The sequence below is a fragment of the Dictyostelium discoideum genome (genome assembly GCF_000004695.1).
Source record: "Dictyostelium discoideum AX4 chromosome 2 chromosome, whole genome shotgun sequence".
NCBI classification, from domain to species: domain Eukaryota; phylum Evosea; class Eumycetozoa; order Dictyosteliales; family Dictyosteliaceae; genus Dictyostelium; species Dictyostelium discoideum.
The window spans coordinates 5,600,201-5,627,335 of NC_007088.5; the positions used below are offsets into that span (position 1 = coordinate 5,600,201).

Consider the following 27,135-nt stretch of genomic DNA (forward strand, 5'->3'; position numbering starts at 1 on the left):
ATTATTTTTTTTTTAAAAAAATAAATAAATTAAAATTTTTTTTTTTAAAAAAAAAATATAAAATAAATTAAAATCTTGTAATATAAAAAAAAAAAAAAAAAAAAAAAAATGGCATATAAAAGTCAACATGGTGTTGATGATATGGTTATGTTATCAAAAATTGCAAATGATTCAATTTTAGATAATTTAAAGAAAAGATATGGTGGTGATGTTATTTATGTAAGTCTAAAAATTTGGATTTTTTTTTTTTTTTTTGGACTCCAAATTTTTAATTTTCAGAATTTTTATTTTTTTTCCATAAATTAAAATTATACTAATATTTTTTTTATATATTTTATTTATTTATTTATTTATTTTTTTTTTTTTTTTATATAAATAATTATTTAATTTTTAGACATATATTGGAAATGTATTAATTTCAGTTAATCCATTTAAACAAATCAAAAATTTATATTCTGAAAGAAATTTATTAGAGTATAGAGGTAAATTTAGATATGAATTACCACCACATGCATATGCAGTAGCAGATGATATGTATAGAAGTATGTATGCTGAAGGTCAATCACAATGTGTTATCATTTCTGGTGAATCAGGTGCAGGTAAAACTGAAGCAGCAAAATTAATTATGCAATATATTGCAGCAGTCTCTGGTAAGGGTGCCGATGTATCAAGAGTAAAAGATGTAATCTTGGAATCAAATCCATTGTTGGAAGCATTTGGTAATGCAAAAACTTTACGTAATAATAATTCATCACGTTTTGGTAAATATATGGAAGTTCAATTCAATGGTATCGGTGATCCAGAAGGTGGTAGAGTTACCAATTATCTCTTAGAAAAATCACGTGTTGTCTATCAAACTAAAGGTGAAAGAAATTTTCATATCTTTTATCAATTATTATCTGGTGCAAATCAACAATTAAAAAGTAAGTAAAATTAAATTCATAAAAAAAAAAATAAAAAAAAAGTTAATAATAAATTAAAAATATTAATAATTTTATTATTATTATTATTATTATTATTATTATTATTATTAAAGGTGAATTAAGATTAGATACACCAGATAAATTTAATTATTTATCAGCAAGTGGTTGTTATACTGTTGATGGAGTTGATGATTCAGGTGAATTTCAAGATGTTTGTAAAGCAATGAAAGTTATTGGATTGACTGATAGTGAACAAAAGGAAGTATTTAGATTGGTAGCAGCTATTCTATATTTGGGTAATGTTGGATTTAAGAATAATGCAAAAGATGAGGCAGCTATTGATCAACAATCAAAGAAAGCATTGGAGAATTTTGCATTCTTGATGCAAACCGATGTATCATCATGTGAGAAAGCACTTTGTTTTAGAACGATTTCAACTGGTACTCAAGGTAGAAGTGCACGTGTTTCAACCTATGCATGTCCACAAAATTCAGAGGGTGCATATTATTCACGTGATGCACTTGCAAAAGCATTGTATAGTCGTTTGTTTGATTGGATTGTTGGTAGGGTAAACTCTGCATTGGGATATAAACAAAACTCTCAATCTTTGATGATTGGTATTTTGGATATCTATGGTTTTGAAATCTTTGAAAAGAATGGTTTCGAACAAATGGTAATCAATTATGTCAATGAACGTTTACAACAAATCTTTATAGAGTTAACCTTGAAAACTGAACAGGAAGAATACTTTAATGAAGGTATTCAATGGGAACAAATCGATTATTTCAATAATAAGATCTGTTGTGATCTCATTGAAAGTAAGAAACCAGCTGGTATCCTAACGATATTGGATGACGTTTGCAATTTCCCAAAAGGTGATGATCAAAAGTTTTTAGACCGTTTAAAGGAATCATTCTCTTCACATGCCCATTTCCAAAGTGCTGCTCAATCTTCATCATCTTTCACCATTAAACATTATGCTGGTGATGTGGAATATTGTGCAGAAGGTTTCGTTGATAAGAATAAAGATTTACTCTTTAATGATTTGGTTGAATTGGCAGCTTGTACCACCAGTAAATTAATTCCTCAATTATTCCCAGAGATCAATTGTGAAAAGGATAAAAGAAAACCAACAACTGCCGGTTTCAAAATTAAAGAATCCATTGGTGCTTTGGTTAAGGCATTATCAGCTTGTACACCCCATTACATTCGTTGTATCAAACCAAATGGAAATAAACGTGCCAATGATTTCGATACTTCATTGGTTATGCATCAAGTTAAATATTTGGGTCTCTTGGAAAATGTTAGAATTCGTAGAGCTGGTTATGCCTATCGTCAAACTTATGACAAATTCTTTTACCGTTATCGTGTATGTTGTAAAGAAACCTGGCCAAATTGGACAGGTGGTTTCGAATCTGGTGTTGAAACCATTCTAAAATCAATGGACTTGGAACCAAAACAATACTCTAAAGGTAAAACAAAAATATTCATTCGTGCCCCAGAAACAGTTTTCAATCTCGAAGAACTAAGAGAGAGAAAGGTTTTCACCTATGCAAATAAACTTCAAAGATTCTTCCTTCGTTTCACTTTGATGAGCTACTATTATTCAATTCAAAAGGGTGCTGCAGACTCTATGAAATCAAATAAAGAGAGAAGAAGATTATCAATCGAAAGACCTTATCAAGGTGATTACATAAACTATAGAGAAAACTTTGAACTCAAAGATATCGTTAAAAAGAATGGAAATGAAAAGATTATGTTCACTCATGCCGTTAACAAATATGATCGTAGATCAAGATGTCAACGTCGTGTATTACTTTTAAGTGATACTGCCATTTATTTCATCGCAACCGAAAAGAATAAGGATAAAGAAGATCGTAAAAAGAGACCTTGGATTTACGTTCAAAAGAGAAGACTTTTATTGGCTGGTATCACCTCTGTAGAATTATCAAAGTTATCCGATGGTTTCGTAGTTTTGAAAACAATGAATGAACACGATCAAATCTTTGAATGTCGTAGAAAAACCGAATTCCTTGGTACCCTTATCAAAGCTTATAAAACTGGTACACTTCGTATCAATTATAACAATTCAATTGGTGTTGCAATTAAAGCAAGCAAACAAGGTGGTAAAGGTAAAGAACGTATAATCCTCTTTGAAAAAGGTATTAAACCAGGTGAATCGGTTTTCAAAGGAACTAAAGTATCAACTCCATCCGATGGTTTACCAGCTGATACCGTTCCAAATTTAACACCACCAGAATCATTACCAGTCGTTTCAATTCCAATCTATAAACCAGCAATGAATGCAAAGAATGCCCCTCAAAATAGTGGTGGCCCTGCTTCAAATGTAAAACCATCCGCTAAAGCACTTTACGATTTCGATGCTGAATCCTCAATGGAATTATCTTTCAAAGAGGGTGATATTCTCACTGTTTTAGATCAAAGCTCTGGTGATTGGTGGGATGCCGAGTTAAAAGGTCGTCGTGGTAAAGTTCCTTCAAATTATTTACAATTGATAAAGAATGCTGCCCCACCAAGAGCTGGTGGTCCACCAGTTCCAACTGGTAATCGTGCTCCAACTACAACTACAACTTCTGGTGGCTCAACTCGTGGTGGTTTCAATAATGGCCCATCAACTGCTCCATCAGGTCGTGGTGCTGCTCCTCCATCATCTCGTGGTGGTATGGCTCCAAGAGGTGGCTCGGTAGCTCCTCCATCATCTCGTGGTGGTATTGCTCCAAGAGGTGGTATTGCTCCAAGAGGTGGTATGGCACCAAGAGGTGGAATGGCACCAAGAGTTTAAAGAATTTTGTCTCGACATCTTTTTTTTTTTTTAAAAAAATAAAAAACAAATTAAAAATTTTAAAAAAAAGAAACATTAATAACAATTAAACTCCAAAAAAAAAAAAAAAAAACAAAAAACATTATATTTATTTATCAGTGCATATATAAAAAAAAAAAAAAAAAAAAAATAAAAAAAATAAAAAAAAAATAATAAGTTATATAACTTTTTTTCAATTATTTGTTTAATAATTTTTTATTTATTTTTTATTTTATTTTTTTTTTAATATAAGTTTTTTGAGATTTAGATATTTTTTAAAATAAATTGGTAAAAATATCCAAAATCATTTTATTTTTTTAAGATTTGTGTAATTTTACAAACAAAAAAAAAAAAAAAATAAAAAAATAAAAATCTTTTTTTTTTTTTTTAATTTCATTCAGAAAAAAAAAAACGACAAACTAAAAAATGATCAAACAATTAATTTCAAAATCAATTAAATTATCATTTAATTCAAATAATAAATTAAGATCATTTAGATCATTCGGTTCATGTTGTGGTGGTAATAACAATAGTAATAATACAACAGTTGCCAAAGAAAAAGTTGAAGAACCAAAAATCCAAGAAATTACAATTGAAGATTTCTTTAAAGTTGATTTAAGAGTCGCAAAAGTAATTGCTTGCGAACAAGTTCAAGGCTCTAAAAAATTATTAAAGTTAAGTTTGGATTTAGGTTTTAAAAAACAAGAACCAACCACAACAACAACAACAACAACACCACCACCAACAGAAACTAAAGATTTAGAAACATCAAGTGATACTCAAGAACAAAATAATCAACCAGAATTAATTAAAGATATTAGAACAGTATATAGTGGTATAAAATTATTCTATGAACCAGATCAATTAAAAGGTAAAAATGTTATTTTTGTTTCAAATTTAAAACCAAGACAAATGAAAATAGGAAAAGAAGTTGTTATTTCTGAAGGTATGGTACTTTGTGCAAGTTCTGAAGATAATAAAAAAGTATTATATACAACAACAGATGGCGAAGCTGATCCAGGTATGAAAGTATTTTAAATAATAATAATAAAAAAAAAATAAATATCACATTTTGGTATAATTAGGAATTTACTTTAGTTTGATTTCATATATATTACTTTTTTTTTTTTTTTAAAAAAAAAAAAAAAAAAACACAATTATTTTTTTAATTTGAATCTTTTTTTTTTTTTTTGTTTTTTTTTTTATTTTTTATTTTTTCATTTCAAATTGTACAATGTGGTAATAAAAATAACAATATAAAGAAAGAAAAAGAAAAAAAAAAAGAGATAAAAAATATAAAACATAGGGTATTTTTATTATAAAATAAAAAGATGGATCAAACAAATAGTGAAGATGGGTTTTTAAAAAGATTAAAAGATAAAACTAATGGCTATTTAGATACCTTACCTTTAATGACAAGGTTTTTTTTCATATTATGTGTAATATTATTTTTAATACAAATAATTTTTCAAATTCAAATATTTTCCATTTGTTTTTCACCAAAATTGTTATCAATGGATTTTATAAATAATTGTAAGTTTAAAAATTGAATTTAAAAATTTGGAAATATATTATTTTTTTTATTAATATTCTTTTTTTAATTTAGTTTATAAAATGATAATATCAAATTTTTTTCATTTAAATTTACTTCATATTTTATTTAATATGTTATCATTTATACCACTGGGAACAGTATTGGAAAGAAATAAATTTGGAAGTTTACTTTTTTTTTATTTGATTTTATTATTTAGTGTATTAATATCTATGATGAATTTCATATTATCGTTAGTGGCATATTATTTGGATATTGGATATTCATATTATTCTTGTTCAGTTGGTTTCTCTGGTTGTATTTTTGCATTGTTAACTATACACTGTTTCAATGATAATTTGGTATCATTATATGGTATAACAAGAATACCATCAAAGCTCTATCCATGGGCAATTTTAATTATTACAAATTTCATTCTACCAATGACTTCATTTGTTGGTCATTTATCTGGTATTTTAATCGGTACATTATGTATGTATAAATAATAATATTATTTTTTATTATAGTATTGGGTATTAATCTTTTTTTTTTTTTTTTTTTTTAAAAAATATAGATATGAATGGATATTTAAATTGCTTCATTTTATCAGAAAGAAGATTTTGCGAAATTGAACTTTCAAATAATTTAAATTTTATAACAAACCAAAGAGGATTCATTTCAAGTTCCAATTTTTCTTGTACCTCTTCTTTTGTTGATTTAGGTTCATCATCATCTTTGGATAGTAATTTTGCAAGGTTAAAAAGATTTTTTGTGAGTCATACTAATAATAGTGGAGGTAGACAATTGGGTACAGTTTCATCAAATTTAGAGCAAGAGGATGTAGAAAAACCATTTAGTAATAACGACAATAATATAAATACTGAAATTAGTAGTGATAATACTCAACAACAGCAACAACAGCAGCAACAAACAGCATCTCCAAATGTATTAAAATATTCTCCATTGATTGATATGTCTAAAATTTAAATATATCAGCACTAAATCATATTTTATTTTTACTTTTTATTTTTTTAAATCCTTCGTTGATTTCTAATTCAGTAAATTAATTTAATATTATTGTTTTATAATAACAACCAAAACAAAACAATTTAAAATATATTAAATTAAATGGAAATAAAAAATAAAAAAAAATATTCTAACTTGTGTTTCATAAAAAATAATTTAAAATTAATATCTGGTTTCAATTATTAATTCATGAATGACCATTTTCTCGTTTTTTTTTTTTTTTTTTTTTTTTAAAAAAATATCCCATTGGTTCGTTTTTTTAAAATTTTTTTTTTTGAATTTTTTAAAATTTTTTTTTTTTATTAAATTAAAAAATAATCAATTTAAAAATGATTAAAAGTTGTAAAAGGTTTTACTCTGTCGCAAAAAATAATCCCAAACAAACGTTATATGAATTACCTCTAATAAAAGCATCAGAATTCCCAGAATATAATTCATCAGACTATTTTAAGTTTGAAGTTATTCATCAATCTAAAAAATCAAATGCAAGAGTTACTAAAATTACAACACCTCATGGAATGTAAGATATTATAAAAATTAAAAATAGAGTTTTTAATTTTTTTTTTTTTTTTATTAATTTTTATTTTTTAGTATAATGCAACCAAATTTTGTTCCTGTTGGAACTGTGGGAACAATTAAATTTTTAGATCCAATATCCACAAAAGATACAAAATCACAATTGATGTTTGTAAATACATACCATATGGTAGTAAATTCAGATCCAAAATTAATAGAAGAAGCAGGAGGTTTGCATAAATTTATAAATTATCAAAATCCAATAATAACAGATTCAGGTGGATTTCAAGTATTTAGTCTTGGGCATCCAGAATCAAAAAATAATGAAAATGAAAATAACAGTGATAATGACAATAAAGTTGAAGTTTTAAATAAAGAGGAAAAAAGGGAATTAAAAGGAATGTCTGGTAAAAAATATGAAGGTTCAATAGCAAGTATAAAAGATAGTGGTGTTAAATTTTTATCATATAAAAACGGTGACACCATTGAATTGGGGCCTGTTTCATCAATTAAATATCAAAAACAATTAGGTGCTGATATTATCATCCCCTTTGATGAATTACCACCTTATCATATGGACGAAAAAAAGATTTTACGTTCACTTCATAGAACTCATCATTGGGAAGCAACCTCATTACTCGAACATATTAAGGACCCAAGAAAACAAGCAATCTATTCAGTTATACATGGTGGTGTTAATATTGAAATGAGAAAACAGTCTATCGATTATCTAACTTCCTTACCATTTGATGGTATTGCTCTTGGTGGTAGTTTAGGTAAAGATCGTAATGAAATGAAAGAACTCTTAAAAACTATAATACCATTCATCCCAAAAAACAAACCAAATCATTTATTGGGAATTGGTGATTTAGAATCAATCACTTCAATAATTCCATTAGGAATTGATAGTTTTGACTCTTCATATCCTACTCGCTCAGCTAGACATGGTCAAATAATTATTGCAGATGAACAATCTTACTTTTTAATAAAAAATCAAGAAAATAGAATAAAAATAGATGAGCCATTAGATAAATCATGTGATTGTCATACGTATGTATTTTTTTTTTTTTTTTTTTTGCCAATTTTTTTTTTTTTTATTTTCCAAATCTAATATTATTTATTTTTTTTTTTTTTTCCAAAAATCTATTTATAGTTGCAAAAACTATTCAAAAGCATATATTCATCATCTCTTTAAATCTCATGAACAAATTTATTTTACCCTTGCGACTCAACACAATTTAAGAGCCATGTCAAGGTTAATGGAAAATTATAGAAATAAAATATTACAAAATGAGGTTTAGACCCTTTTATATTTATTTTTTATTATCTAACTTTTTTTTTTTTTATTATAATGATTATAATTTTTTTTATTACAATTATTATAATTTTTTTTTTTATTTTTATTTTTTACCTTTCTTCGTTTATTTGAGGAAAATCAAAGCTTTTTCGAATCTTTTTATTTGAATTATAAATACTTTGTTGATTTTGTTGCTCATATTGATGTTGTTGTTGTTGTTGTTGTTGTTGTTGTTGTTGTTGTTGTTGTTGTTGTTGTTGTTGTTGTTGTTGTTGTTGTTGTTGTTGTTGTTGTTGTTGTTGTTGTTGTTGTTGTTGTTGTTGTTGTTGTAAATGTTGTTGTTGATGTTGTTGGTGTTGTTGGCTTTGTTGGTGTTGGTGTTGGTGTTGAATATTTTGATTATATTGATTATTTTGAATTTGATAATAAGGTTGGTTTTGATTTTGTTGGGAGTATAAATATCCTTGAGTATTGTAAAAGTTTTGTTCATCTATATGATTCATTGGTAGTTGAAGTTTATTGCTTTGTTTATAGTTATTAAATATTGAGTATATCTTCCCAAACTCGTCATTTATTAATTGAGCTGATTTATATACATAAAGGATATCATTGTGGTTGAAGTTAAGTGAATCATTTAAATTTATATTTGATATGTTGGAAAAATATGAAACATTATTTTCAAAATCTTTAATAATTTGTATAAATTGGTTTATGTTTGTCTCATTTTGATAAATGTTTGGTTGATGATTAAAACTATTATAATTATTATAATTATAGTTATTATAATTACTACTATTACTATTACTATTACTATTACTATTACTATTACTATTACTATTACTATTACTATGATTATTACCACTATTATAATTATTCATACTATTATTATTGTTATTATTGTTATTATTATTATTACCATCATTATTTTCATTATTTTTATAATTATTATTTTGATTATTAATATTATTATCACTATTATTTACAAAATTATCGTTTCTGTTCGAAGAAGGGATTTCTGGGTTTGGGGAAGGATCACTTTGAAGAACTCGATTTATAATTAGTGGGCCAATTTCAACTTGGTTAACAGAGTGCATTGATCTTTCTTCTTTCCAAGGATCTAAGTTTTTTTTTAGTCTCCAATAACCGTTTATTCCCAATTCATCAACACCAGATTCAAATAATTTTTTTGAATGTGATAATGAATCTTGGATCTGTTTTTTCCAATTTAAACTTTCTAAAAAAAAAAAAAAAAATAAAAAAAATAAAATTAATTAAGGATTTGACTAAAAAATTATATTCTAGTTTAACATACCAACAGGTCTATTTCCACAAATCTTTGTCCAGTGTCTTACTATTAAGGGATATACTCCTTCCTTTAAATTCAAAAATTCTTTTTTTGGATTTAAATGATGTAGCGTGTATAAAACAACCCACAAAATTGCGGACCAAGACGGTGATTTTGGCACTAAGCAAAAAGGAGTTCCCCTTAAGCAAATGAAACATGATTCATCACATAAAATATATGAATACTTTGAAACTTGAGAAATAAGAGTTCCTAAGATATTTGATCTATTTTGAGTTTTACTGTTTCCAGGTGTATTATTTTTATCATTATTATTATTATTATTATTATTATTATTATTATTATTATTATTATTATTATTATTATTATTATTATTATTATTATTATTATTGATATAGGTATTGTTGTTATTATTTTTATTATAATTGTTGTGGCTATTATTACTATCACTAATATTGTTATTATTATTATTAATATTATTATTGTTATTAATATTAATGTTATTATTGCTATTATTATTAATATTATTACTATTATTAATATTATTATTACTAATATTATTTATATAATTATTATTATTATTACTAATATTATTATTATTATTATTATTGTTATTACTACTATTATTATTATTATTGTTATTACTATTATTATTATTATTATTATTACTAATATTATTATTATTATTATTATTATTATTATTATTATTATTATTATTATTATTATTATTATTATTATTATTATTATTAAAATTATTAATATTATTTAATTTATAGTTATTTAAATTAAAATTTCCAACACTGTTATTGTTATTATTAATATTTGAATTATTTTGATGAAAAAATAAATCTGGAGAAAATTGATGGTTTTTATAATAATCGGAAATGTTTGAATTATTTCTTCTTAATAGTCCTATTTCTGTTGAATTTGATAATGAAGGTTGAGTATTAATTGAGTTATTTGGCTCATTTTCTGGAAAAGGGTTCTGAGTTTGTTGATTTATTTGTTGAAAACTATGTGTGGTAGATTGAGAACTATTATTATTTTCTCTGGTTTTATTTGACATATTGCATAAAAAAAAAAAAAAAAAAAAAAAAAAAAATGAAAAATAATAAAAAAATCAGAATGGACCGCACATTTAAAAACTTTTTTTTTTATTATATTTTGTCTATTTAAAAATAAAGATATAAATTAATATCCTATTTTTAATTCTTTCTTTGTCAATTGAAGGTCTTAAAAAAAAAAGAAAAAAAAAAAAAAGAAAAAAATTGGTTTGTGAAAAACAATATCTTTTTACCAACTTTTTTAATCCATAATAAAAAAAAAAAATAAAAATTTCATCACCTTTTTTTTCACCTTCAAAGTGAGGACTGTTTTTTAAAAAAAAAAAAAAAGATTTTTGAGCAAAAAAACCATTTTTTTTTGTATTTTTTTTTTTTTTTTGGGGTAACCCATATTTATAAATCTTCTGAATTTTTTTTTTTTTTTAATTTTCAAATTACGAAAAAAACTTTGACAAAAAAAAAAAAAAAATTTAATAAAATTTTGATTTTAATTTTTTGTTAAATTTTTTTTTTAATAAAAAATTTTAAAATTAATAAAGTTTGGTTAAGTTTATGGTTTTTTAAAAAAATAAATTTTTTTTATTTTTCTTATTTTTATTTTTTTTTTTTTTATTTTCACTGATTTCCGACCTTAAATTCTTTTTTTAATTTTTTGATGGTTTTATTTATTTATTTATTATTATTTACTTTTTTTTTTTTAGTTATTTTTTAAATGTTTTTTGTTATTTCGAAATTTCATTTTATTATAATAATGGATTATTCTAAATATAGGTTTTTTTTTCTTTTTTTTGTTTTTTTTTTTTCTTTTGTTGAATGACTCATATAAATTTTCATTTTCTTAAAAAATTAAATTGTTGTTAACTTGGAAATTTTAAGTGGTATATAAATTGCAGGGAATTGCGGGAACTGTGAAATTTTTTTTTTTTTTTTTTTTTATAATTTTTTATTTATTTATTTATTTTTACAACATGATTATAATTAATATAATTTTAATTTTTTTTTTTTTTTTTTATCATTTCTTTATAATTAATATAATTTTAATTTTTTTTTTTTTTAAACACTTTTATTATTTTTTTTATTATTTTTTTTAATCATTTTTCTTTATGTTTAATAAATTCTTAACCCTCGAAAACAATTTAGCTTCTATAAATTTTAAATTTTTTTCAAAAATTGATGAAGCTAAATTTATGAGTAAAAAACCTAAAACCACTAAACAACTACCAAATAAATACATCAATGTGAATTTTTTACCGGTTCTAACGAAATCTGAAATCATTGCGAATGGAATTGATAAAGATAAGCCAATTGAATTAATTACAGGACTTGTCATTACAACTGAATAGGAATCCAATAGGTCGGAAATGAAACTACCGAAAATTCCATTAAATATTAAGTATACCAATACTCTTGATGATGGTAATTCAAATACTTCCCAACTTGTAAGATTTAAAATGAAAAATATTGGCCATAAAAAGATTAAATTAAATAAACCTAAATATCCAAACATCATTGGCATTGGTAAATTCTCTTCTGATCCAATTAATTTCTTTACTAAAACTGAATATAATCCATATAAAAATGCACCAACTATTGCTAAAATATCACCAACTACAGTATCCGAACCATTTGAATTTTTATCAAAATCTGAATAACTAACTAAAATAACACCACTTAATCTAATAATAATAAAGAATTTTAAAAAATTATTATTATTATTATTATAAGTACTTTTTTTTTTTTTTTTTTTTTTTTTAATTTTAGTTTATTCCAATAATTACGTTAATAAAGTTGCAAATAATTTTTCAATTGTAAATTTATCAACTTTGAAAATAACACTTAAAAACAAAGAAAATATACCAGAAAGTGTTGAAAGGATTGTATTTGTAGAGACAGAAGTTTTATCTAATGATAGATTATATGTATAATTTGCAAAGAACCAAAATGGTGCCAATAAAAGACTTATTCTTAAAATTTGTTTTAGTGTAAATTTATAATTTGTTGTTGCTGTTGTTGTTGTTGTTGTTGTTGTTGTTGTTGTTGTTGTTGTTGTTGATGTTGATATAGTTTTTGATAAACCTGTTTCTAAATTTTTATCTTTAATTATTATTGGTGTTGTTGATTCATTTTTATTTAAATTATTTTCATAATCGTAATCATTATCTTGTTTAGTATTAAATGGAATTGATGTCCATTTTTTCCACTTTATAAAATAACCTCCTAAATAAAATGAAAATATTGATGTTCCAAAATATGTAAGAAAGAATGGTTTATCATATGATTCACTTGTAAAAATAATCTATATATATATATTTATTATTTATTTATTTAGAAAGGTAAATATTAGTATTGTTGGTAAATAATTATAATTTAAATTTAAAAAAAAAAAAAAAATATAACATACTTGAGTAATAATACTTGAAGCTACCCATAAAGATACAACTGATAATACTAATAAACTACCAATAACATGCCTTCTAACTTTTTTAGTATTTGATTCTTTTTGTGAAATTGATAAAGGTAATTCATCATCTTCATTATCACCATTTATTGATTTAATGATTGGTGTAATATCGGTGATTTCATTACTACTTATACTACTACTACTTCCTTTATTAATTCTATTATTATCTTTGTTATTACTATTATTATTACTATTATTATTGTTATTATTATTATTATTATTATTATTATTCCGTATATATTTATTGTTATTTATATCGTCTGTTATTATGTACAATTCTTCATTTTCAATTATATTATTATTTTCATAATGGTTCACATTATTATTATATTCATATTCTACATTATTGTTATTATTATTATTATTATTGTTACTAGTTATTATATCACTTTCATTATTATTACTATTATTATTATTATTACTCATAATTTATATGTGTGATAGTGCATAGGGTGGTCAAAAAAAAATGAAAAAAAAAAAAAAAAAGATATTTTAAATGTAAAAAATTAAAAAAAAAAAAAAAAAAAACGGGGAACTAATTAATTCCCTTTATTATAAGATTTTTTTATTATTTTAAATAAAGAGTTCTGTTTTTTTTTTTTTTTTACTATTTTTTTATTTTTGTGACAAACTGGTGTCTATAAAAATTTAAAACACCCAAGCACTTTATTTTTATTTTTATTTTTTATTTTTTTTTTCTTTAAATTAAAAAGATATTTATGTCGTTTTTTTTTTTTTTTTTTTTTTTTTTAAAAAAATAAATTATTTTAGATAATAATAATAATTTTTTTTTTTTTCTTTCATAATGAATGAAAATTCTATTTTTGTTTCTATTATAAGTTATAGGGATAGTGGTATATATTTTTTATTTTTATTCTTATTTTATAACAATAATTGTTAAGTAAAAAAAAAAAAAAAAAAAAATTTATAAAATTTAACAACTTTTTTTTTTAATTTATAAAATTTTAGAATGTCAATGGACTATCAAGAATTTAATTGAATTAGCAAAATATAAAGAAAATATATTCATTGGAGTATGTTTACAATATTCAATGAATGATGATAGTGATAATAAATGTTTTCAATTTAACTTTGAAGAAGAATATGGTAAAAATCAAATAAGAATTATTAGAATGAATCATACAGAGGCCAAAGGACCATGCTATGCAAGAGCATTAGTTCAACAACAATTATTCAAAGGTGAAAAATATTATCTTCAAATTGATAGTCATATGAGATTTGTAAAAGATTGGGATATAGAAATGATAAATCAATTATTACAATGTAAAAAACCAAATGATGATAATGGTGGTATGGTTATTGATGAAAAAGCAATTTTAACATGTTATCCAATGGGATATAAATTACCAAATTTAATACCAACTCATAGATTTCCAATATTATTAGTGGCAAGTGGATTTGGAGAGAATGATGGTTTCTTAAGATTAGGCGGTAAAATTGTATCAAAAAAGTTAATTGAACCATGTTCATCATTATTTTGGGTTTCAGGTTTTAGTTTTTCACGTTCAGATATAATTAATAGTGTACCATATGATCCAAATTTACAATATCTTTTCTTTGGTGAAGAGATATCAATGTCTGCACGTTTATTCACTCATGGTTATAATTTTTATAGTCCAACTAAAACTTTAATTTTTCATCTTTGGAATAGAGATTATCGTTCAACATTTAGAGAAAATAATTCTTTAGAGATTCAAAAATTGGAAGAAAATTCAAAAAAAAGGTTATTAATTTTATTTAATCAAAATAATAATAATATTAATGATAATGATGATAATAATAATAATAATAATAATAATAATAATAATAATAATAATAATAATAATAATAATAATAATAATAATAATAATAATAATAATAATAATAATAGTAGTAGTAGTAGTAGTAGTAGTAATAATAATAATAATAATAATAATAATAATAATAATAGTAGTAGTACTAATAATAATAATAATAATAATAATAATAATGATGATGGAATTAAAATAGAACTTAAATATAACCTTGGTAAAATTAAAAGTTTAGATGATTATTCAAATTATTGTGGTGTAGATTTTAAAAATAAAACGATTAATAATAAAGGTAAATTTGGGGGTTATTATGAAGAAAGAGAAACATTTTTTATGAATGAAATTATGGAGTATGTAATTAAATCCCAAATCGGTATTTAAATTGTGTTTAATAAATATAAATTATATTAAGATAATAGATAAAAAACAATTTGAATAAATAAATAAATATATTATTATTTTAAAAAAATTATTATTATTTGTATTTCTTTTTTTTTATTATTTTAATTTATTTTAGATTTTTTTTTTATAATAATAATTCTGGCCAATTCTACAAAAAAAAAGTACTAAGAGATTTAAAAAGTCATAAAAGATTTTTAAAAAAAAAAAAAAACAAAAAAAAAAAAACGGTTTGTGTGTTGTTTATTTTTAGTTTTTTTTTTTTTTTTTTGTTTATTTTTTTTTAATCAGTGTTATTACCAAAAACCTCTAATTTATTTATCAAAAATAATAAAAAAAAAAAAAAGATTTCATAAATTTATCTGTTCCTTTTTTTTTTTTTTTTTTAAAATCAAACTTTTTTTTTTTTTTTAATTTAAATTTCTTTTATTATTATTTTTTTTTTTTTTAATTTAAATTTTCTTTTTTTGAATAAAAACTTAATTTAATTTTTAGTTAATCATTTAAATTAAAAACATTAATTATATATTTATTTATTTATTAAAAGAAAAAAATGAATAAATTATTAAATATTTATTTTAATTCAATTAGACCTGGATCATATTTATTTCCAAGTATTTCAATTGTATTTTTAACACCAGCATTATATGTTCAAGATCAGCTTAATTTCGGATTAACATTTTATTCAATTTTTACATTTTATGTTTTATATTATCTTGGATCACAATGGAATACATATTTAGATTATATTACTGGTGTTGATAATAGTAAATCTGATGATAAAACATTATTTGGTGTTATGTCATTAGGTGAATTAAAAATTGCAATGGCTCTATCAGTAATTATCAATTATATTTCAATTGGAGTATTATATTTTTATTTAAAATTTATAGAATTGCAATCTGAAAGATTCGGAACAATAGTTTTAATAAATACTTTATTAATAATTGTAAATTTATTGTACACCCCATTAAAGTATATTGTAATTGGTCAATTTTCAATAAGATTAACATCATATGTCTTCACCTTATTAATAACATATATAAACAGTGGCGTATTCTCATTCTTTGATAGTAATGATCCAATACCTTGTTATTCCTTATTATTCCATTTCTCATATCATCATTGGCATTTGCAAATTGTCTTAGAGATTTAAAACTTGATAAAGAAAGTGGAATCATTACCATAACAATTCTATTTGGTGAATTTATTTCAAAATATTATTACGTTTTTTGTTTTTTTGTGTATGTATAAATTTAAAATAAAATAATAAAAAAAAAAAAAAAAAAAAAAAAATGTTTAGAAAAACTAACTTTTGAAAATAATTAAAAAAAAAAGAACTTATTATTATTTATTTTGGTTATCAGGAAAGTTTGGTAATATTTGGTTATTTTTAGTTCCATTATTAATCTTACCATTTTTATTCATCTTTTGTAAGGGTTTCTTAAAAAATGGAAACTATCAAAAATTAAACCTTAAAACATTCAAATTATATTATTTATTTGGATTTGCAATGTTAATTGGTATAATTATTGGTGGAAAGAAATAATCATCATACCCCTCTCCCCCCAACTGTCACCCCATCCCAAGTAAATTATAATTTCTTATTTAAATTTTTAATAAATCCAAACTATTTATTTTATTGAATTGTACAGTCTTTTGATTTATGTTCTTTTTTTATATTTTTTCTTTTCTTTTTTACATGATGACTATTACTATTACTATTACTTAATTCATTTTTATTATTATTATTATTATTATTATTATTATTATTATTATTATTATTATTATTATTATTATTATTATTATTATTATTATTATTATTGTTATTATTATTATTGATTTCATTTTCTGTAGTTGTGGTGGTGGTTGAAATTATTGTTGTTTGACATTTAGATTCTTTTTCAATTGCTGTTATGAACTCAGTATATGAATCTGATCTATGATCAATAGTTAGAGAACGACGATTAGGTAGTCTAATGAATAAAACTAAGTGGTCACCATCAATAATTCCACTATCTTCAATTGTTGAACCTTCTTCCATTCTTTTTTTATTTGATAATAGTAAACGTTGTTGATCTGTATATTTAAGAAATTAAAGAATTATAAATTTAAATATTTTATTTTAATTTAATTAAATAAATTTTAATTTATATTATAAACAATCAATTAAATCATAATTTTTTTTATTTTTTATTATTATTTGGTTGAATTTTTTATTTTTTATTTTATTTTATTTTTTTTTTTTTTTTGAAATTCTTACCAAATGGAGTATCTGTATGCTTTTCAATTTTTCTTTTGATATCTTCAGTAGTATCTGATGGATTTACTTCCAATTCAAATGAATGGCCTAATAAGGATCTAATTGTAATTTTCATTTTAAATATTTATTTGTTTATTTATTTTTTTATTTTTTAATTTTTTTATTTTTCTTTTCTTTTCTTTTTTATTTTTTTTTTAAAACAAAAAAAAAAAAAAAAAAAAAAAAAATTAAATAAGAGAATAAAAGTTCATTGTTTATCTGAAAAAAAAAAAAAACAAAAATAAAAAAATAAAAATAAAAAAAATTTGTTTGATTTTGATTTTTTTTTGAAATTTAAGCTAAAATAAGTACATGTTTTCGTTTAAAAAAAAAAAAAAAATTAAATAAAATAAAATAAAATAAAATAAAATAAAATAAAATAAAATAAAATAAAATAAAGTAAAAAATACTAAAATAAAATAAAAAATATTAAAAATAAAAATATATTAATTTGAATTACAATTATAATATATATAACAAAAAAAAAAAAAAAAAAAAAAAAAAAAAAATTATACTTAATTAATTAGCACAATAATTTAATTCAAGTATCAAAGTTTTAAAGTGAGAGTAAAAAACAAACAAATTTTATTAATTAATTAAAAAAAAAAAAAATTAATTCTGAAAGTTAAAAATAATCACAAAAAAAAAAAAAATAAAAAATAAAAAAGAAAAAAAATTAAAAAAAAAAAAAGTTACTTATTTTAATTTAATTTCTTTAAAAGTGAAGATAAAAAAAAAGAAAAAAAGAAAAAAAAAAATATCTTAACGCGTGATTAGTAAAAAAAAAAAATTATAAAAATTAAAAAAATTAAAAAAATTAATTTAAATAATCAACCAATGACTATTCACAAAAAAAAAAAAAAAAAAAAAAAAAAAAACTGCAAATTTAGAAAAGTTAAAAAAAAAAAAATCATCATTGATATTATTATTTTTTTCTATTTTTTAATTATTTTCTAATTAATTTTAAAATGTTGACTAAAAAAAAAAAAAAAAAACAAATTTTTTTTTTTTTTTTTAGTTTAGTATTTTTTTTTTTTTCTTCTGATAGTGAATAAATTAAATTTATATAAATAATAAAATAAAATGGAACCAATCTTTAAATCAGAAGATAGAATTTGGTATGTGACTGGTACTAGCTCAGGTTTAGGTTTAAATTTAGTTACACAATTAGCAAAGAAACCAAATACTAAAGTTGTTGCAATTACTCGTAATCCAGCAGAAACAAAAAGTAGAATTGATCCAGAATTATTAGAAAATGTTTTTATAATTAAAGCTGACGTTACAAATGAAGAAAGTGTAAAAGAAAGTATTAAACAGACAATGGAAAAATTCGGAAGAATTGATTGTGTTGTTAATAATGCCGGTTTTGGTATTGCTGGTGCTGTGTAATTATCAAATTTATTATTTTATTTTATAATTAATTATTTTATTTATTTTTATTTTTTTGTTTAGAATAAAAAAAAAAAAAAAAAAATATTAATTACGATTTAATTTTTTAATTTAAATTTTAGTGAAGAAATTTCAAATGAAGAAATGAGAAAAATCTTTGATGTCAACTTTTTTGGTCTTTTAAATGTAATTCGTAATGTTAATCCAATCTTGAGAGAACAAAGATCAGGTTTTATCTTCAATATTTCATCAGTTGCTGGTTGGTTAGGACTTGGTGAATTAAGTGCTTATTGTTCTTCAAAATTTGCTGTCACTGGTTTAACAATTTCTTTAGAACAAGAAATGGCTCAATTCGGTGTAAAAGTTGTATTAGTATCACCAAGCGGTTTCAAATCAAGTTTTGTTGATACTGGTATGAGTCTTCCAAAGAATAGAATCGATGTATATAAAACTGATGATCGTTGTGTATGGTTAGATGATATTGTGAATAATGCACGTGGTAATCCAGATAAATTCTCTGAAGTCGTAATTAACATTTCTGAATCTGAAAACCCACCTAAAAACATATTTTTAGGAACTCATGCAATGCAATTCATGAGAGGTTGGTTCGCAGCTCAAACTGCTGAATTGGAAAAGAATCTTCCAATTACAATTGGAACCGATTATGAAAATGCTCCAAAAATTGAATATTAAAAATAAAATTTATTTTTTTAATTTTTTCCAACCCCAACGTTTACACAACTGTTTTTATTTTAAATTTTAAAATTTTAAATTTAGCAAATGTTTTTCATTTGAAGAAAAAAAAAAATATTATATAAAAATAAATTCAAAAGAACATTAACATTAATTTTCCCATGTAAATTGAATATTTTTTTTTTAATAATTTAATTTTATTATAAAATAAAAAAATTAAATACTTTTTTTAATAAAAATTAATTTTAACTTTAATAAGTTTATAATATTTTTATTTTTGTTTTTTTTTATAAAAATTAATATAAAATAAAAAATTTAAAATAAAAAAAAAAATATCTTGTGATTTTATCTCCATTTTATTGATATTTATTTCCAAAAAAATATCTTTAAATAAATTTTTTACATTTTATAAAAAAAAAAAAAAAATAAAAAAATAATCCTGATATTGATTTGATTTGATTTTATTTTAATTGTTTTACAAAATTAAAAAATATTATTATTATAAAAAAAAATAAAAAAATGAAATTAATATTTTTAATATTAATTTCTTTATTATTTATATATTTAACTGAATCACAAACACTTGAACCAGGAGAGTATAATTGTTTGTCTGCAATTGCAGAAAAATATAACCCAACTGGATGGTTAAAACAAGAAGGTAGTAATTATACATTTTGTACATATAGTGGAATTTCATGTGATGTCAATGGTAGAGTTGAAAAGTAATATATACAGAATTTATTTAATAAAAAAAAAATAAAAAAAAAAAAAAAAATTGGAAAAAAAAAAGTATTAACCCAAAATTTAAATTTTAAAAAAGATTACAAATTAGTGGTTCAGGGGGTAAAACAAATAAATTTTCACAATCAGATTTAAGTTGTGCGACCTACTTTAAACAATTGTAATTATTTAATATTTTTTTTTAATTATTTTGGAATTTGTAAAAAATAATTTTAATAACAAAAAAAAAAAAAAAAAAAAAAGAGATATAAAATATTTAGATATTGATCCAGGATTAATTTTTTATAAATTTGGGTCATGTAATATTGTATCATATTCTGCAACAAATGGACCACAACAAATTAATCAACCTTTACCATCTTATGAAGAATTTACATTATTTTCTTTAAATTTAAATAACTCAATTATCAAAACTTCATATTTATGTAATGTTAAAAATTTAAAAATATATGGAAGTGGATATGTAAATTTTATAAGTGATGGTGTCAATTCTTGTAATGGAAATAACAATTTAAATCAAATTTTGATATGGGCAAATAATTATCCAGATTATTCATATTTCAAAGATAATTTAAAATCAATTACAATGAGTTTTGGATTAGGTTTTGAAAAAGATTCAATCAATAATTTTTCAAAGATTTATGCACCAACTGTTGAAATTAATCATTGGATAACTCAAGAGACTACTCCATTCTATGCATCTGAAAATTTCAATATTAAATCATTATCTATGAAAGGTTCATTTGAAAAGCAATCATCCATCATTGATTTAAGGCCAAATGTGAATTATGAAAAGGTTAATATTTATGTTTATGGTTTCCAATTTAATGTTGATGGTAAACTTCCTATTATAGTTGGTAATAATGTAGAATTTATGTTTACAAATGGTAATATAACCTCATTGCCATCTTTGAAAACATTTGGTGATAGTTCACATAGAGTTATGATCAATAGTACTATTTCAGTTTCAACAGTATTACCAATATATGATGGAACTGGGCTATCATATGATTTAAGTTTAAATAGATTCACAGGTACAATCGATCCTTCATGGTGTAACACTGAAGTAAATTTCCGTTTAAATTCTTTATCAGGTTCAATTCCATCATGTTTTTCCTGTTATTTTAATAGTACAAGTACAAGTGATGGATATTTACCAGATATGTATAATAGGTTCGCTGGTAATCAATTCACAACTCAACAACTAAATAAATTTATAGCATGTACCACCTTTCGTCCATTGGTTAAAGTATTAAATAAAACAGCTATCAGTGTTCAAGGTATCGATATTGGATTTGATACAAGTAATTGGTTAGTTAATGGTTCAATTGGTTTTCAAAAAACTATTCCAATTAGAGTTGGTAGTGAATACCACTGTTCACTTTCTTCTGGTAGTTTTGTAGGTGTTGATTATTTTTCAGTGTTATTCATACTTCCAAATAATAATTTATACACATTTGCAACCAATCCCAAAAAAGAACCAAATCCAAATTTTGTAGTCCTCGAATCGTCTAGATTGAAAATTAAAGGTACCTTCTTTTCAAGTTATATCAACTACATTAATCAAAATGTAACATTGGGATCTACTCTATCCACATGTATAATAAAATCTGGTGATTTCTTTTCAATTGAATGTAGTGCCCCTGAATCAATTTCAGGTAAAACTACTGTAGCCATTGGAACCGGGTCATTGAGAAGAAGAGTTATTGCCAATTTACAAGATGGTTTGGTTAATAATAAGACATGTCCAAATGATTGTACAAGTGATACAAATGGTGTTTGTGATCTTACTACTGGAAATTGCCTTTGTGAATTGGGCTTTGTATATAGTGATTGTAGTGGTATAGATTGTGGATTTTATTGTAATAATGGTTTCTGTGACTTTTTAAATGGTTACTGTTCTTGTAATACAGGTTATACAGGAATTAATTGTAATATCTCTATGATTGGTTGTCCTTCTACTGACTCAGAAGAATGCTCCAGTAATGGTATTTGTGACTATACTACTGGTTCATGTTCATGTAATCTTGGTTATCAAGGTATGGATTGCTCGATTAAAGTATTGACCTGCCCAATTGGACTAAATATGCAAATTTGTAGTGGATTTGGTTTTTGTAATAATATGACTGGCCTATGTGTATGTGAAATGGGAAGAGCATCAAGCGATTGTAGTGGATTTGAATGTATACCAAATGATTGTTATTCTCGTGGTAGATGTGATTTTACAGTTGGTAATTGTACTTGCTTTGATAAACAATGGCTAGGAGAGAATTGTTCAATACCATATCAATATATTTCATCAATATCACCATCAACAACAGATGGTGGATTAGCAATAATTTATGGATTGTTTGGTGAAGTACATGATGGATTATCAGTTAAACTCGATGGTATAGATTGTAATATTACAAACTATTCATCCGATGAAATTTCATTTATAGCACCTCCAGGTACAAGTAAAAAATCATTATCACTATCTCAAAATGGTATTACAATTTATGAAGAATATAGATATGAAAATAAACTTCAATTATGCCCAACCAACTGTTCCAGAAATGGAATTTGTAATTCAAGTAATGGAGAATGTAATTGCAATAATGGTTATAGTGGATTTGATTGTAGTATTCATTCAGGTAATGGTAATGGTAATCCAACCAATACAACAATTGACCCTTCGACAGGTAGTACAGTTATTACAAACAAAGATATAAATTTCAACATTTTTTTTAAATCAATTTCAGAAATTGATTATAATGGAAAAATAGTAAAAGAATATCCATTACAAAATAATTGGGAAATTAATTCAAATAGTAATCAAAGATATCAATTAGTTCAAAGTATTCAGGATAATGGAACATGCACAATCACATCAATTATTGAAGAGATTACAAATTCAAATGGTAAAGAATTTATATTTGCAGATACAACATTTACTTTGGAAAAAGGCTCAATCAAATTTACAATTTCAATTAATAACTATACATATGAAAATAATTTAAATACATTACAATTAAAACTTGTATCTTTAATTGGTGATAATAATGATGATGATAATGAAAATAGTAGTAATTGTAATAAAAATCAAACAGAGATTGAAACTAATGATAACCAAGAAGGAAAATTAAATTTTAATTATATTAAAATTTCAAAAGATAATAGAATTTTAGTTGGTAGATTCATAAATAAATTAGTTTCAAATGGTAGATCAACATTTTTATCAACAACCATAACAAATGATACTCAGTCATCAGTTATTGTTTCCCTCAACTTACCACATTGTAAAGATTGTTTAATAGATCCAGACTTTTCTTTAGTTATTACATCAGATTTTAAATCAAATTGTGGTGATGATGATTCCAAAAATAATTGGGTTATACCAACTGCTGTTGTTATATCAGTGGCTGGTACTGCAATTATTGCTGGTGCTTTATTATTTTATTATAGAAAAAAGTTTGTTGATGGTAAACTTCAAAAACAATTAAAACAATTAAAAATGAATAAACAAAAAACAAAAAATTAAATTTATTCTTAAAAGCAATTGTTTTTGATTTTTTTTTTTTTAAAAAAAAGCCCAAAAATAAATTCAAAAAAAAAAATTAATTCTAATTTGATTAAAACTAAAATAAAAATAAAATCTGTTTTTTATTATTGTAAAAATCATTCTAGGGGACTCATATAAAATATTATGAAAAATTTTCAAATTTTGAAAATTGCACAAACTTGGTTCTTACAACATTTTAATCATTTTTTGTTATTTTTGAAAAAGGACATTTTACAAAAATATCTTTTTTTATTTTTTTTTATTTTTTTTATTTTTTTTTTTTATTTTTTTTTTCACAAAATTAATATTTTTGAAACTATTATTTTTAACTATTCTAGAATCTGGCTTATTTTAAAAATAAATTATATCTTTTTTTTTTTAAAAGAATAAGAAATAATCAAAAAAATAAAATAAAATATAAATAAAAATAAAAATAAAAAAAAAAATAAAAATAAAAAAAAAAATTAAAATAAAAAACAGTGTTCATATGATCAAATTTTTTTTTTTTTTGATTTTTTTTAAAACCTTCTGTTCGTAATTATTTCAAAATTGGTGCGACACACTCGTATCCACAATGAAAAAATTAGTCCATAAAGAGTCCCAATGGGAAATCCTTTCACAATTGGGTAAATATTATTATATTTTTAATAATAAAAAAAAAAAAAAAAAAAAAAAAATATTAATTTATATAAAACATAATTAAAAAGGTACTGGGGCATTTGGGAGAGTAGTGAAGGCTAAAAAGATAAACTGTGATGGTACAGGTATTATAATTGATATATGCGCAATTAAAATCATAAAAAAAAGCGTATTTGTAAGTAAAATATATTAGATTTTTTTTTTTTTTTTTATTATTAACTTTTTTTTTTAAAAAAGACAAAAAATGAAATTGAAATTTTAAAACAATTAGATCACCCTTTAATTGTTAAATATTATGGTTATGGAGTTGGAGAAATTGATGATAATATTTATATTTATATGGAGTATATAGATGGATATCCAGTATCTTCAATTTTAAGAAAACAACCAAAAAATCAATTTCCAGAAGATATTATTAGTAAAATTGTAATAGATTTAGCATTAATTCTTTCTTATATTCATGACAATGAAAGAAAAATTATTCATAGAGATTTAAAATGTGATAATATAATGTTAGTAAATGATAATACTCATAGTTGTGATGTCAATGGAAATTGTAGTAGAAATGGTGGTGGAAGTGCTAAATCTGCAAATCAATCATTTTTCACTGAAGATTGTGTTTGTAATGTAAATGGTAGTGGTACAGATGAAAATTGTAAATCTTGTAAATTAAAGTCAAAACCAATTAGAGAGATTCAAGGCAGTTGTGAAAGTTGTGGAAGTGATTTAGAACAGGATTCATCATCATCATCGTCATCCTCATCGTCAACTATTAATAATGGCCAAAGTTCAACTTGTCGTTTAATAAATTGTATATATAGTGTTAGTAAAAAGATTAAATTAATTGATTTTGGATTATCAAAAGGTTGTGATGGTGATTCAAAATATTATTCATTGGTTGGTACATCAACTCATATGCCACCAGAGGTTGCTCTAAGAAATAATACAGCATGTAGAAAATCAGATATATGGAGTTTGGGTTGTACTATAATTGAAATGGCTGGAGGTAATCTTTTTGAAAAAGATATTCATGGAAAACCAAAAATACCTGACCATTTATCTGCAAGTTGTAAAAATTTTATTCAACGTTGTTTAACCATTGATCCAAATCATAGAGATGATATTATAAATTTGATTTCTCATAATTTCATTGTAAGTTTTTTTTTTTTTTTTAAAATTATTTATTATAGAAATCAGTTTTTTTAATTTAATTTTTTTTAATTTTAGGATAGGAATAGAATTAATGAAGAAATAAAAGAAGATATTAGTAAATCGAAAATTCAATTTGATGATGAATTTAATGAAATAATATCACCAGGAGATTTAGATAGTGTAAATGAAGTTGTATTTGGGTTTGATTTCAATCAAACCATTATACCTGGGACTATGAATTCTGTGAAAAAAATAGAATTTGGTGGTTCATTTAATAAAGAATTATTGATAGATTCACTTCCATCAGCAACATCAATAACATTTGGTGCACGTTTCAATAATGGGAATAAACCTTTTGCTATTGGAGCAATACCATCAACTTGTAAATCTATTACATTTGGTTGGACATATAACCAACCATTTTATCCAGGTATTTTACCCAATTCATTAAAAAAATTAATATTTCAAGAAGGTGGTGATTTCAATAGAATTTTAGAGGTTGGTTCGCTACCTTCATCAATTACCACATTAATTTTGGGTGATTATGATCAAAAAATAGAAAAAGGTGTATTACCAAGCTCTTTAACCATATTGGAATTAGGAGGGGAATTTAATCAACCTTTAGAGGGATCCATACCAGACTCGGTGACTTCACTAACATTAGGATATAGATTTAATAAAGCTTTAACTGAAAATTGCATTCCACCAAATTGTAAATTTTTAAAATTCGGATCCAACTTCAATAAAGATTTATCACCTGGAATCCTACCATCATCCATTGAAACATTAATATTAGGTTATTGCTTCAATAAAGAACTTGTGGAAGGTTCTCTACCTTTATCAATCACTACATTAATATATGAACATAGAGATAATCAGAAAAAAGTCTCTTATGATTATAAGGAGGTCACAAATCTCTCCAAAGATTTAGAGGAAAATGAAATAATACCATTAACTCCGGAATCACTACCAGAATCAATCACTAAATTAACAATTGGTAAAAATCAAAATCATGTAATAGAATTCAATTGTTTACCACCTGATCTTCAATGTTTAAAGTATCATGGTGGTTTTATTCGTCCACTAATTCCACGTGATTTACCATCCTCAATTACATCTGTAAAACTATATAATTATAATTATGAAATTAAAAAAACCTCAATTCCTAAATCAGTTACTTCCTTACAACTTGGATCTCGTCACAATAAATTTACTCAAATTCAATCCCTATCAAATTTTCATCCAAATATGCGTGATTTAAAAATATATATAAATGATGATGATATTGATATCTATAACTTAAAAGATATTATTCCACAAACAATTACAAGTTTAATCATTAATGGTGACAATATTGATTTACCAATTGGAATTGAAAATTAAAAATAATACTTATAATAAAATAAATAAATAATAATAATAAAAAAAAACAGTATTTTATTTAATTATTTAATTTTTTTATTTAATTTTTTTATTTTATTTTTATTTTTTTATTATTATTATTATTTTATTTTTATTTTTATTAT

At 22.7% G+C, this 27,135-nt stretch overlaps 11 protein-coding genes across 11 annotated transcripts; 8 read left to right on the forward strand and 3 right to left on the reverse strand.

Moving 5' to 3' along the window:
- Positions 1 to 108: 108 nt before the first annotated feature.
- myoD (myosin ID heavy chain) lies at positions 109 to 3,726 on the forward strand (the record flags this gene model as incomplete). Its single annotated transcript, XM_638354.1, has 3 exons — positions 109 to 219; positions 395 to 923; positions 1,037 to 3,726. 3 exons carry the CDS (start codon positions 109 to 111, stop codon positions 3,724 to 3,726), a joined length of 3,330 nt encoding a protein of 1,109 aa, XP_643446.1.
- A 444-nt stretch (positions 3,727 to 4,170) lies between these two features.
- DDB_G0275611 (hypothetical protein) lies at positions 4,171 to 6,262 on the forward strand (the record flags this gene model as incomplete). The annotated part of the gene is made up of 4 exons (XM_638355.1): positions 4,171 to 4,773; positions 5,076 to 5,164; positions 5,496 to 5,767; positions 5,850 to 6,262. The coding sequence occupies 4 exons, from the start codon at positions 4,171 to 4,173 to the stop codon at positions 6,260 to 6,262; spliced, it is 1,377 nt and encodes a 458-aa protein (XP_643447.1).
- A 368-nt stretch (positions 6,263 to 6,630) lies between these two features.
- DDB_G0275613 (hypothetical protein) lies at positions 6,631 to 8,118 on the forward strand (the record flags this gene model as incomplete). Its single annotated transcript, XM_638356.1, has 3 exons — positions 6,631 to 6,821; positions 6,893 to 7,867; positions 7,971 to 8,118. 3 exons carry the CDS (start codon positions 6,631 to 6,633, stop codon positions 8,116 to 8,118), a joined length of 1,314 nt encoding a protein of 437 aa, XP_643448.1.
- Positions 8,119 to 8,224: 106 nt separating this feature from the next.
- Positions 8,225 to 10,483, reverse strand: DDB_G0275615 (hypothetical protein; the record flags this gene model as incomplete). The annotated part of the gene is made up of 2 exons (XM_638357.1): positions 8,225 to 9,348; positions 9,427 to 10,483. The coding sequence occupies 2 exons, from the start codon at positions 10,481 to 10,483 to the stop codon at positions 8,225 to 8,227; spliced, it is 2,181 nt and encodes a 726-aa protein (XP_643449.1).
- Positions 10,484 to 11,568: 1,085 nt separating this feature from the next.
- Positions 11,569 to 13,368, reverse strand: DDB_G0275793 (hypothetical protein; the record flags this gene model as incomplete). The annotated part of the gene is made up of 3 exons (XM_638358.1): positions 11,569 to 12,157; positions 12,260 to 12,777; positions 12,883 to 13,368. The coding sequence occupies 3 exons, from the start codon at positions 13,366 to 13,368 to the stop codon at positions 11,569 to 11,571; spliced, it is 1,593 nt and encodes a 530-aa protein (XP_643450.1).
- Positions 13,369 to 13,747: 379 nt separating this feature from the next.
- On the forward strand, positions 13,748 to 15,134 carry gnt1 (GlcNAc transferase; the record flags this gene model as incomplete). The annotated part of the gene is made up of 2 exons (XM_638359.1): positions 13,748 to 13,796; positions 13,912 to 15,134. 2 exons carry the CDS (start codon positions 13,748 to 13,750, stop codon positions 15,132 to 15,134), a joined length of 1,272 nt encoding a protein of 423 aa, XP_643451.1.
- Positions 15,135 to 15,705: 571 nt separating this feature from the next.
- On the forward strand, positions 15,706 to 16,308 carry DDB_G0275791 (hypothetical protein; the record flags this gene model as incomplete). The annotated part of the gene is made up of 1 exon (XM_638360.2): positions 15,706 to 16,308. The coding sequence occupies one exon, from the start codon at positions 15,706 to 15,708 to the stop codon at positions 16,306 to 16,308; it is 603 nt and encodes a 200-aa protein (XP_643452.2).
- A 483-nt stretch (positions 16,309 to 16,791) lies between these two features.
- DDB_G0275557 (hypothetical protein) lies at positions 16,792 to 17,530 on the reverse strand (the record flags this gene model as incomplete). Its single annotated transcript, XM_638361.1, has 2 exons — positions 16,792 to 17,231; positions 17,416 to 17,530. The coding sequence occupies 2 exons, from the start codon at positions 17,528 to 17,530 to the stop codon at positions 16,792 to 16,794; spliced, it is 555 nt and encodes a 184-aa protein (XP_643453.1).
- Positions 17,531 to 18,537: 1,007 nt separating this feature from the next.
- On the forward strand, positions 18,538 to 19,536 carry DDB_G0275559 (short-chain dehydrogenase/reductase family protein; the record flags this gene model as incomplete). The annotated part of the gene is made up of 2 exons (XM_638362.1): positions 18,538 to 18,839; positions 18,966 to 19,536. The coding sequence occupies 2 exons, from the start codon at positions 18,538 to 18,540 to the stop codon at positions 19,534 to 19,536; spliced, it is 873 nt and encodes a 290-aa protein (XP_643454.1).
- A 519-nt stretch (positions 19,537 to 20,055) lies between these two features.
- DDB_G0275789 (hypothetical protein) lies at positions 20,056 to 23,797 on the forward strand (the record flags this gene model as incomplete). Its single annotated transcript, XM_638363.1, has 3 exons — positions 20,056 to 20,258; positions 20,357 to 20,437; positions 20,521 to 23,797. The coding sequence occupies 3 exons, from the start codon at positions 20,056 to 20,058 to the stop codon at positions 23,795 to 23,797; spliced, it is 3,561 nt and encodes a 1,186-aa protein (XP_643455.1).
- A 595-nt stretch (positions 23,798 to 24,392) lies between these two features.
- On the forward strand, positions 24,393 to 26,992 carry fnkA (FNIP repeat-containing protein; the record flags this gene model as incomplete). Its single annotated transcript, XM_638364.1, has 4 exons — positions 24,393 to 24,444; positions 24,526 to 24,632; positions 24,695 to 25,609; positions 25,685 to 26,992. 4 exons carry the CDS (start codon positions 24,393 to 24,395, stop codon positions 26,990 to 26,992), a joined length of 2,382 nt encoding a protein of 793 aa, XP_643456.1.
- Positions 26,993 to 27,135: the final 143 nt, after the last annotated feature.